The 12102-nt window shown below is 39.3% G+C and overlaps 1 protein-coding gene across 2 annotated transcripts in view; it reads left to right on the top strand.

The window, feature by feature from the left end:
- LOC113404950 (GPALPP motifs-containing protein 1-like) overlaps nucleotides 1–3729 on the top strand; it is a 30338-nt gene extending 26609 nt beyond the window's left edge. For both annotated transcript variants that reach the window (XM_026649703.1, XM_026649679.1), the window contains exons 5-8: nucleotides 461–592; nucleotides 766–930; nucleotides 1320–1418; nucleotides 3402–3729. In XM_026649703.1, coding sequence (XP_026505488.1) covers nucleotides 461–592; nucleotides 766–930; nucleotides 1320–1418; nucleotides 3402–3617 — 612 coding nt within the window. In that variant the 3' untranslated portion in view covers nucleotides 3618–3729. The remainder of the gene's footprint in view (nucleotides 1–460; nucleotides 593–765; nucleotides 931–1319; nucleotides 1419–3401) is intronic.
- The last annotated feature ends 8373 nt before the right edge of the window (nucleotides 3730–12102 follow it).

Below are 12102 nucleotides of genomic sequence, written 5' to 3'. Positions count from 1 at the left end.
ATGGAGGATATATTGGTGCCCATGATATCAGAGTTGTACATGTACACTTCACTTGTTTCTGATGTTAATCATTTATCACTGGAGCTACAGGAGAGTGAGCAGAATATCAAAAGATATCATCTTGATGTTGAGTATTCTACACATCTTAAACAAAAAAAAGTGCATTATTAATGTCTCTGGCAAGAATTCTATTGACCACCACTGATGACACATTCAGAAGTGTAGAGATTAGAAATAATTTGGTTTCTGTTAAAGGCAATGGGAGTTAGAGCTGGGACTGGACAACTTTTAAATGCTTGGATATATAAGTAATGTGTATTTATAATACACCTGTTTCTTAATATGAATTGAAAGAAATTATTGGTCATGGGCCTGTTTGAGAAGACAGTTGGGTTTATAGCTAAGAATATTTCTGTAGTGACCTATTATGGTTGATAATGTCTTATTTTATTTTTGGAAGGCAACAGATAGTGAGGAAGAAGACGCTGTCATAGGTCCAATGCCTGCAAAAGGACCAGTAGAATCTAGTGTAACTAGAGACTTTGAACGCAGAGCTCAGCGAATGAAAGAAAAACTTACTTCTTCAGATGATGTAAGTTAATAATTTTGACTGTGCATGTTTTCTTGGCCTAAAAAGATGTGAATTTTAGCAAGCTCAGCTGTATATATTGAAGATGCTAAATGACTGTAACACTTAAGAAAATGTTATCTAGAAGAACCCACAATTTATTTATTAACATTCCCACTATGATTTTTTTCTTAAAGGATGGGTCCAAGCAAGTTTCAAGGGAGTCTTGGATGACTGAGCTTCCACCAGAATTGAAAGGCTTTGGATTGGGCCCAAGAACTTTCAAGAGAAGAACAGATGAGAAGTCAGGAGATAAGTCAATTTGGACAGATACTCCAGCCGACAGAGAGAGGAAAGCCCAAGTGAGCATTTATTCATTCATATAAACATGCAGACAGTCTATATGTTATCAGTCTTCTCAGAGTTCACCTCTGCCATTCAGGAATAACCTAATAAAAGTGCTCTCATGTTCCCAAACACAGAAATTTCAGACCTAATAGTTATTTTCCTTCTTACATTAAACATTATATCTGTCTGCTATGGCCTGGGAAGTCTATTGTTCTGTATCAATTTAATGAACAGCCAGTTACTGATTCTTATCAAGCAGAACAAAAATGCCTGAGGGGCAGAGGTACAAAGGCTCTATCTTGACCCGCTCCTCTAATATTTAAGCAAGATAAGTATAGATTTCTTTGTCACTTACTTCAAGTATGCTGCCTGCTAATAATTGCAGTCTGCTTCCATTCATCAGGAAATGCAAGAAGCAAAGAAGTCAACCAGTAAAGGTGATGAAGAAATTGTATTATCGGCAAGAGACAAGAGACTGGCTGAGCAGCTGTCTTCATACAATGCAAGTATAAGCACAAAATGCTTTTTCTTCTAGGTTTCCTTTAATTCTTAGCTCTCTTTTGGTTTCTCATTCCTAGCACTGTTGGTTTCCATGGTGATATCACTACATTCTTCTCTTCTGGGGCCCAAACCTGCAGCCATTTAAGCCATTAGAGAATTTGTCATTGACTTCAACAAGAGCAAGATTGGGCCCTCCCGCTGCTGCTGAAAGATAGTGTCAGAGAGTGTGTGTGTAGGTTTTTATATGCCTTTTCTTAGATGAGTTTCAGTTTGTGTTTTACTTAAACGATTCCTATGGTAGAACTTCCATTGCTGGGAATATACAGTTTCAAGTCAAACAGTAAAAGACTTCACTGAATTACAGGCATCCCTGGAAGAAAACAGCATTACAGGTTTAATTGAAAGGTTAAAATACAGAACCATCCAAAGGAGGCTCAATGTGCCTAAGAGATCAATACCATAATTGTCTGCCTTTCGGGCAACATTTTTACTTGGAAATATTCCTTAGTTTCTGCAAAAGCAGTTGTGGTTTTCATGGACAAATATTGGTAATTAAAAATCTGAGCCTCATAGCTTCACAATCACTTCCCTCCCCCACCCACTGCTGTCTCACAGCATGGGCTATTATCTGTCCTACAGCTGCCCCTTCCTTTTCTCCCTTGTTTACAGCCATCAGCTGGAAGACAGTCAAATCTCCTAAGAGAAAACAATTAACTGAGAGAACAGCAACCTTGGTTTATATTAGAAGAATTGAGTTTATGGGGCACTCTTAATAATTTATTTGCAGTTCATTAGGTGATGCATCTTTTTAGATTTATAGGGCTTGCAGATCCAGAGCTATTAGTGTACAGTCTTGAATTTTCTCTATTTCCTGCTGCTTGTTCAGTTGTGGACATTACATAAATGCAGTTCTTTTAAGTTGTATTCTGTTATCTGCTCTACCAGAGAGAAACTTGCATATACTATTACTGTGCAAGGTTAGCTGATGCCTCTTAGAATGTTTTGAAAAATGTTCTGCATTGAAACAAGTCTTAGGTCATTTTCAAATGGCTTTTCTTCCTTTTTCCATTGATTTCCTACCAAGGACACTTTCCTGGAAAGTGCTTTATATCTTAAAATGGTTTCTTTTTAGCATCTGCAGTGATAACTTGGCACTATCAATCCTCTGGTGTAACTCTATTAAAGTCAGTGGAATTACACCAGGAATGAATCTGGCCTGTGATTTAATGATTTTCCACAGCAACAGTTTGATATCACAGAAGATGATGACTACAAGTGGGGAATAAGCAGAATGTTAAATTGTATTTTTCTAAGAGCTTGTCTTCATGTAGATGTCATTAAAAATACAGACAAAGATAGAAGCAGATTTGCCTATAGACCAGTTTGTGTCAAGCCTTTGCACAGGTTTGCAATGGGATGGGAGTCCAAGGAACTGCCTAGCCATAGCAGGGCATACACACTTTGCTCTCAGAGGATGGTGCCGCATCCCCTACTTGGGACTGATGTCACTCCTGTTTAAAAATCAATGGGCGTTTTACCATTGACTTGTATGACAGCAGCATCAGGTTCTGAAAAACAACACAAGCCCCTAATTCAGCAAAGCACCTAAGCCGGTACTTAACTTCAAGCATGTGAATAGTCCTATTGACTTCAGTGGACTAATCAAATGCTTAAGTGTTTTGCTGAATTAAAACCAATCTTTAGAACTTTTTTCCTGTAACTTCATATTCATCTGTCTACAGTGAGTTTCAGAGGTAAGAACCCCATTTTAAAACAGTGTATAAAAGTGTTTTTTCTAATTTGAGTTACCCTGCACTTGTCTACATTGAATTTCATTTACTTTCATGTTGCCCAGTAGCTTATCTTGTCTTTCTGAAATTCCTCATAACCATCCTGACTCTTGACACACTTTAAGTCATTTTTGTTTTTGCTATATTTCACCATCATTCTGCAATATTCACCTTCCTTCTTCCCCTATTTCCAGGACTCAAAAAGATCAGAATCTCTCATGGATATGCATCATAAAAAATTAAAGAGCAAAGCAACTGAAGATAAGAAGCCTCAAGAGAGAAGGCCATTTGACCGAGACCAGGACCTCCAAGTCAGTCGATTTGATGAAGTTCAAAAGAAAGCCCTGATAAAGAAATCCAGAGAGTTAAACACCAGGTTTTCACATAGCAAAGGCAATATGTTTTTATAATGCAAAGATATGAAGTTTTCTTTCAGGAGAAAAATCTATTAAACTTCAGCAACTTCCAAAAAAAAAAAGTACATTTTTCTGTAAATACTTGTGTGCAAAATAAATTTCTTTATGCTTAAAAATGAATGTTATGTCAATTATTTTTTCTTACATGTAACTATTCTATTTAGGAAATGCGCACAAAATTATACAATCTGTAGTGTATAAAAATCAGAAACGATATTTAGTTCAAAATTGTTGCAAGATAAGTTGGTTAACCACATTTTTAAAATCAACCTAATATTTCAAAAAGGATAAATTTAAAAGTGGTTATTGTGACCCTTTGGGATTTACCCAGGCCAGTAAAGCATTCAGTCACCACCTGCCCTGCAACTGTCAAAGCACCCACAGTTATGTTGCTGTGGCTCACAGCCCAGACAGCAACAGACAGCCTACAAGCATGCAGGTCTCACCCAGCTTCACCACCCAGTTACTCATTGCAGAGGGACCTCCACAACCCTTCCAGCCCCAAGTTCTCCCCAGAGACATCTTTCTGCAGTGCTTAGTCCCCTCTTATTGTAGCACCCACAAAACTATCAATTTTGCTGCTCCTTTAACAAGGCAGTATACAGCAGCTGGTTAACTTACCTGGGGTTCTCTCACCCTTCCCTTCAATCATAGCCCTGAGTTGGTTTATATAAAACTAAAAAGTTCATTAACATAGACATAGGTTTAAGTGATAGAAATGGTTGCAAAAATAGGCTACCAAGACTGAAATGCAACAAACTATAGTCTTTTTGTTCAAAAAAGTTCTCACCATAGTCATTCTTCCAGCATGGCTGGCTAGTCCTGGCTGAGGATCAATTACATAGCCTGAAGTGCTTGATTTTCTTTGTCTCCTGTGGTGAAGTATAGCTTAGGGGATCTCCTCTCCCCCCCTTTATAGTCCAGTAAACATTTGAAATGTATAATCTTGAAGTGTATCCCCAGATAAAATTCTTTTCCCCTGCTGGCTCCTCCCCAACTTGTGACTTTTACAATGCACATGATCTTCTTGCAGTCTACGATACAAATGGCTGGCCCACTTTCCCTTGCCACACTTGGCTTGAGGTGTCAGCCCCTTTCCTTTGTCTGGAAAAACCTCTGTATCAACTTCCCCTGATATGCCTGGTGTAGACATTTTTAGTTACCAATTTCCAGCACATTAGTATAATTCTTTGCAGGTTAATTGTACATATATCAGAATATTGACCAGTGAGTTACTAGTTTTCTGATGACATTAAATGTCTCCATTGGATTTAGTGTGCGAGGTACACTGAGCTGGCCAGACCAGCTGAGATTCATTGCTCCATGGTATGGAGCTCCATACCATGTGGCACTGAGGTGTTCCTAGGGTCAGAGTTATATTAACTAAATGCGGATTTAAAACTGGCCTTACAACAGTGTTGAAAGTTCATTTTTCTCCTGCTGTTTCTGAGATACTGGGTCCGATCTGAAGTCCAAGGAAAGGCTCCCATTGATGTCAGTGGGCTTTGAATCAGGCTGTTATAGAGCACACCTCCTTGGAGTGCCCCCTTGTCTCAGTGTCTAATGTCACCAGTATCCTCAGCTCCAGCACCTCCTGCAGGCTGCCTGGGTCTTCCATGGCTCAGCCATCCAGCCAAGCCCACAGTTCAAACCCCTTCTGAATACTCAGAGTCCCAGTTGGCAAACAAAAGGTCCTTTACCCCTCCTGGGCTCAACTCAGTACTTTCTCACTCTTGTTGGAGTTCCAGCTTCCCTGGCTTTCCCCCTGCTGGGAGTCCAAATACAACAAACAGGTGCTCTACCCCTGCTGGCCTTTTTTTCCTGAATGCCCTAACTCAGGGCTCCCTCCCAGAAGCCTACCCTGCTTCCATTGGCCTCTTCTGTTACCCTCTTGGACCACCACCCCACAGACCGCCTTCCAGCTCTACTCCTGTAGTTCAGCTCTCCAGCCCCAAACTGCTGGGCCTCTCTAAAAGCACCCAAAAGCTGGCCTCCCAGACCTGACAACAAGCATCCCCTACTGTCTCCCTTCCCTAGTGCTTTGACCATCTTCCTTTGGGGGATCTCCCTCTTACCTCTAAGCCATAACTCAGAGCTCCTCCCTTACAGGAGCCAGCACTGGTTCTCTCTAGCTTGTAGGCCCAAGCCTTGCCTGGGAACAGCACTTTCCTTCTTACTCACACCTGGGATCTCCCATCCTACCTGAGCCACCTCCTATTTATGCTGTGCAGGCAGAATTATAGAACTCAGCTTCTCCTTTGCTAATTGGCTAACGAGCCACCATCTGGAACAGGTACCAGCTCCTGGGTGTAGTTAGAGGGTCATCATGGGCCAGTTAAGTCTTGATTCACCAAGCTGGGAAGGGTTGCAAGCATTCTGGAAGACAGGATATAAGGATTCAAAATGACCTTGATAAACTGAAGAATTGGTCTAAAAATCAATAAGATTAAATTCAGTAAAGACAAGTGCAAAGTACTTCACTTAGGAAGGGAAGATCAAATGCACAACTACAGATTGTGGAATAACTGGCTAGCCAGTAGTTCTGTTGTAAAAGATAAATTGAATATGAGCCAACAATAGAATCATAGGACTGGAAGGGACCTCAAGAAGTCATCTAATCCAGTCCCCTGCACTCAAGGCAGGAGTACATAATAACTAAACTATGCCTGACAGGCATTTGTCTAACTTGTTCTTATAAAACCTCCAATGACGGAGATTCCACAGCCTCCCTAGGTAATTTATTCCAGTGCTTAACTACCCTGACAGTTAGGAAAGTTTTCCTAATGTCCAACTTAAACCTCCCTTGCTGCAATTTAAGCCCATTGCTTCTTGTCCTATTCTCAGAGATTAAAGAACAATTTTTCACCCTCTTCCTTGTAACAACTTTATATGTACTTGAAAATTGTTATGTCCCCCGCCCCATCCCATCTCCCCCCCCTCCCCCCGTCCTCTCTTCTCCACTCTAAACAAACCCAGTCTTTCTAACCTCTCCTCATAGGTCATGCTTTCTAGATCTTTAATCATTGTTGTTGCTCTTCTCTGGACCTTCTCCAATTTGTCCACATCCTTCCTGAAATTTGGCACCCAGAACTGGACACAATACTCCAAGTGACACCTTATCAGTTGGGAATAGAAATTAATAGGCAGAAGGTTTAAAACAAACGGAAATACTTCTTCACACAACACAGAGTCAACCTGAGGAACTTGTTGCTAGGGGATGTTGTAAAGGCCAAAAGTATAAATGAGTTCAAGAAAGAACCGAATAAGTTCATGGAGGATAGGTCCATCGATGGCTAATAGCCAAAATGGTCAGATATGCAACCCCATGCTGTGAGTGTCCCTGAGGGAATAGACAGGTGATGGATTTCTCTATAATTTTCCTGTTCTGTTCATTCCCTTTGAAGCATCTGGCACTAGCCACTGTCTGAAGACAGGATACTAGGCTAGATGAACCCTTGGTCTGAACCAGTATGGCCATTCTTATGTTCTTTTATTATCTTATGTTGCCTCTCTAAAATCATTGAACTTTGGAAGATATAGGCAAGGACAGAGGCCATCTTTGGCATCCATCACTAGACAGACAGAAGGGGCCAGAGCTCTGCAAGCTGAGAAAGATCGGCCCTTCAATCAAGGAGGGGCTGAAGCCACTGGAAATTGAAGATAGGCGAGAAACCTGCTTAGGCCAAGACCTTTCACCTAGGAAGACAAAAGAAGTAATCAGCTTAACCTGCAGCACAGAAGATATATGTTAATTAGGAAATCCTTTCTAACTATAAGGATAGTTGACTAATGGAATAGGTTACCAAGGGAGGTTGTGGAATCCACATCATAGATGGTTTTTAAAAACAGATTACACAACTGCCAGGGGTTGTGTAGGTTTACTTGGTCCTGCCTCAGCATGGAAGCTGGACTAGACCTCTCAAGGTCCCCATGATTCTGTGACTTCCATGAGAAAAAACACAGTTTGTATTTGTAAATTGAGCAAATTTGATTTAGAAATCAAGATATAATAAACATGAAGCCTTACAATATCGTTCCAGTAACTTTAGTACACAATCACACTTTAATCTTAGCAAAGTTACAGAAATTTGCAGTTACATCTGAAAATCCAGGCCAGCACACATTCACTTATGTCCTTTTATCACTCGAACCGGTCTTTCTTGCACAACAGCATAAGCAAAAGTCAGCAAAATAATCTGTATTATTGACACTAACTCTATTTTAAAATTGTCTGATTCAAGTTCATAGACTTCGTCTTTATTTTAATTTCCCTGATCCTTTTTAAGGAGGTATTGAGAGAACCAAAACGTGTCCATGTACGTAATTTGGTAAAAAGATTTTAATGACTTATTTGAAGGTGATGTGAACTTTTCAATTATTACATGATAAATTTAGCATGGCTCACACCATAGTTCAGAACAGTTACTGTGATATACTGTGTCTGGGTTTTTTTACCTCAACAGACCAGCAACCCACACACTGCCATGTTTTCAGTCATTAGTTTATTGAGGTAATACATAGGCCCTGAGGGTGCAATGAATCTGTGTGCTGACATTTTTTGTCATTTTCAATGCAAAAAGTTAATGTGCACAATAGTTAGTTTCTAAAACAATAATTGAAAAAACAATGTAGCCTTATCTGCAGAACATTGTTGTTAAAATCAGTTGGTTTTGAGGTAAAGCCTCTTAGTTTTTCAGGGGAAAAGAAGGTTTGTGTTAGGGATTAAACCACCAAAGAGATTTGATATATATATATTTTAAATAGGCTTAAATCAGTGTCACAACAAATTACACCTCAATAGGCCATTAGCTTCTGGACAATCTCCATTCTCACTGGTGATTGCAAGAACTACCTCCCCTACAGTTGGAGATTGAATAACATTCCTGTGGCAACTATGACATTGCTGACATGGAAGTGTAACATTAGGAAAATATTTAATATATTTTAACTTCTTTGGGCATTATTTTGCAGCTAGAGACAAGGAGGAGGAGCTGCATTCTCTGAACAGCCAATTCTTTATGGCCCACAGAAAATGCTCTTCAAACCACAGTTAGGATTTGCCTAAGGCAGTGGTTCCCAATCTGTATCAGGTGTCATTTTACTGCTAAGGTACTTGACTGAGGGCTCCTTGAATGAGGATTTCTCATATGAGTAAGGTTTGCAGGATCAGGTCCTTCACCATAAAAAGTCCCTTGATGTTAAAGCTTGGTTGCCACTGAAGTCAATGGATAAACTCCTAGTGATTTCTGTGGGAGCTGCATTTAGTTTGTTCCTGAAGTGAAGGGTTATAACAAAAATACTGACAGATCTGTAGCTACAGCAGCACAAATAGAGCATTACAGTCATTTTGCACTGCTTCAGCCAGTGCGCCTTGAAGTGTGGGGTACACAATTCTAATTATCAAAGCCTTGATATACATTTGGGAAGTCATCTCTGATCTGATTTTTTTTCCCGATGCCTCGCTTACTCTGGCTCTGATGCTATAAACTGCAGTGGGGGGAAATAGCTGAATTTTTATTGAGAGTTTAAGCTTTTCATTTCTTTGTGTAAATTGAGTGAACTTTCAAGTTGGGTTAGTACACAAATTAATCTTCCCCTAGTAATGCCAAATCATCTCCTAGGACACTCATTAAAATAAACAGTAACTCACTAAATTAAAAGCTCTGAAAGCTTGTGAAGAGATGAGCTGTTCTCTACAATTTGGGCAAACCAAATAGCATTTGTGCTAAAACTCTACTGAGTGATATTCAGAATCTCATTTAAAAACCAGCGTTTAGGTCATGAAAAGTCCCCAGTATAATTTCTGGGTAACATTTGTGGTAACCAGCTCCTAAAATGTATGTAATAGCCTCTCTCTTTCTATTCTATGCTGTCAGCCTATATGGTGGCATATCAATCTATGACTGCTCAGGAAATGTCAAAGGCAGATTTAAATGGACTTATCCTGGGTTTAAAATGCTTATCTATGTTTTGTGTAGCTGAGTATATTTTTAAAAGTCTTCATTAAAAACAATTCACAACAGTGATAGCCTCCTTTTATGAACTATACTTTTTAAGACATGCTTGGAAATCCAACCATAATGAAGCCAATAGAAAGAATCATGCACTATGGCAGGTAAGATGTAAATGAAGAGGGTTAAGAAGGAATATTAAGGGGGAATGGCTGGATACACAAATAAAATAAAAGCATTGTTCATATCAGAAGCCTATAAGAGAATTAATTGGTAAATTTACTGTGTTACCAGGAAGCAATAAAGGAGAAAAGGGATATATCAGAGACTTTAAATAATTTGTTTGCATCATCTTCACCACAAGGCAATGAGATACCATGATGAATAGAATAAAGTAGACTGAGATGTCGATCTGCGTTTCCAATATAAACATGTCATCTCTTGCATACAGTTACAATGTACTACTCATGTCAGTTTCATCTGATGATGTGAAATTTACAAATAGTAAAGAGCTAGTGAGGAAATGCAGATTTTAGACTCTGATAATGTAATTTTGTCTGTAAATAAAGGGTAATTTACATTTCTCAGGTTAGCAATGTCAGAGTGTTTTGTTTTTTGATTATGCATTTCTGTTTAGTGGAATTTTTTCCTCTCAGAATAAAAGATTATTCCAGGAATTGCCTTTTAGGTTTATTTCTACTATGTAGAACTTCTTTCTTTAAGTATGACTTTTAATATTAACTCCATACAAAATTATAACTACACAACTATATCAACTGTACACTAAGACTGAACATGATAATTAGCACTTAAAAATCAGAATTTGCCAAAGTTAAAGTTGGGCATATGCAGCCTTAACTCTGACCCTTTGTGCATATGCATTATGAGTCTTCAATTACATGATTATATATTATTCTCAAATAAAATAAGAGTATACATGTTTTTTATAACTGGACGCAATGTACAGTATCTTGTAATATGTTTTTCATTCTTGTATGCTTACATTCTTTTAATTTTCATGGTGGCCTGATATTTCACATTCTATTTTCAAAGGCTCTGAGCTCAGCCAAAATCTAAACCATTGTTCACAGGAACAATGAAAAGCACGCCTCAATGTCATCTTTTTTTCCCCAGCTATTTGTCAAAAAAGATTGCAAGAATGTTTTTGTTTGAATAATATGGAGAATGCAGTCTAATAATAATACTAGTGCTTCTGGCTAGGGCTTGGCATTGTTTAGACAAGCACTTGTAAAGCTTCCCCGTGTGATTCTGCCAGTGCAGATGGTGTCTTTGTATCTGAGGTCATTCAGGCGTGAATGTACTACCCTAAACCTGTCCTAAAGTTACATTCCTATTAAATGCACTAGAATCTCCTCTGATGCTCTCAGTCCCATTAACCAAACGGAATTGTAGTTTGGATGAAAGCACAGAAATTCCAGATGCATATGGCAGATTTTTTTTTCTCCCCCCGGACATGGAGCTCCAGGCATTTACCTGCCTTTACTCATAGTTGAGTTAGTTTTTCCACAGTCTCTTGTGAGCTGCAACTAGCTCTCCAAATGAATTGCTAAAGCCCTTTCTCCAAAAAGAGATGATCCTGTCCTTTGTTACATATTAGAGGGACTGACTCTCTACTCTGATACACTGATTTGAAACTGCTGCATTTTCAAGGAGTGTAATTGAATGTATTCTGCTTTTAAACTCAGTGTAACAGTAGTGAAACAAGACTCCCCCCTAACCCCCCCAAGTCTTTTACAGTTGAATCTTAAGGCTTCCCAGATAGATAGCAACAGAGAATGCTGTCACGCTACCATGAGCAGCTGCAGCTGTATTTTTTTTCAAATGATCAACCAACTTTATAAATATTCCAAGTGCAACTCTCATAAGTGGACTTTGAGAAAGCAGTGATGTCCCACACTCTCAGCTGGTGTCAATCAGCATAGCTCCGGAGCTCCCAGCACTCTAGAACACATGGAATTGCATCAGCTGAGAATGTGGCCCTGGATTTCAACATACTCACTTAGGGCCTGATCCTGAGAGGTGGTGACTTAATGAGATTTGCAGATACTTCTCAGGTTCTGGCCCTCACTAGGCATTCAGAGACAGTTTTTATAATCATTTGCCTGTAGAGCCCTGTCCTTCACTTTGAAATGGCTGCGAAAGAATACTGGTCTACCCTATAAGGTGACAAGATAAGAGTTGTGTCCCCCTCGGGTATTCAGTCATGTACACAGAATTAGCATAAACTTTTGATGATTTGTTTAAAAGCATCTCAGTTATATAAATTAAGTGGATGTTTAATCTCACTGTTTCTCAGAGCATCAGATCAAAGTGAGATGGTTTCTGCTGTGGTAGCACAAGGGTGACCAAAGTGCAGACTGTTGGTTACCCATGGTGTTGGTAAAGCCATCCTGGTAGAGTATTCAGCACTGCATTTAAATGGTCACATGAGAAGCATGGTGCTGAGAGCAGGGCCGGCTCCAGGGTTTTTGCCGCCCCAAGCGGTGCAAAAAAAAAAAAAAAAAAGC

This window comes from Terrapene carolina, unplaced genomic scaffold, assembly GCF_002925995.2.
Source record: "Terrapene carolina triunguis isolate 2854851 unplaced genomic scaffold, T_m_triunguis-2.0 Scaffold17, whole genome shotgun sequence".
Classification (NCBI taxonomy): Eukaryota; Metazoa; Chordata; order Testudines; family Emydidae; genus Terrapene; species Terrapene triunguis.
The sequence above is the reverse complement of the archived record's forward strand: the minus strand, read 5'-3'. Positions and strand labels throughout refer to the sequence as shown.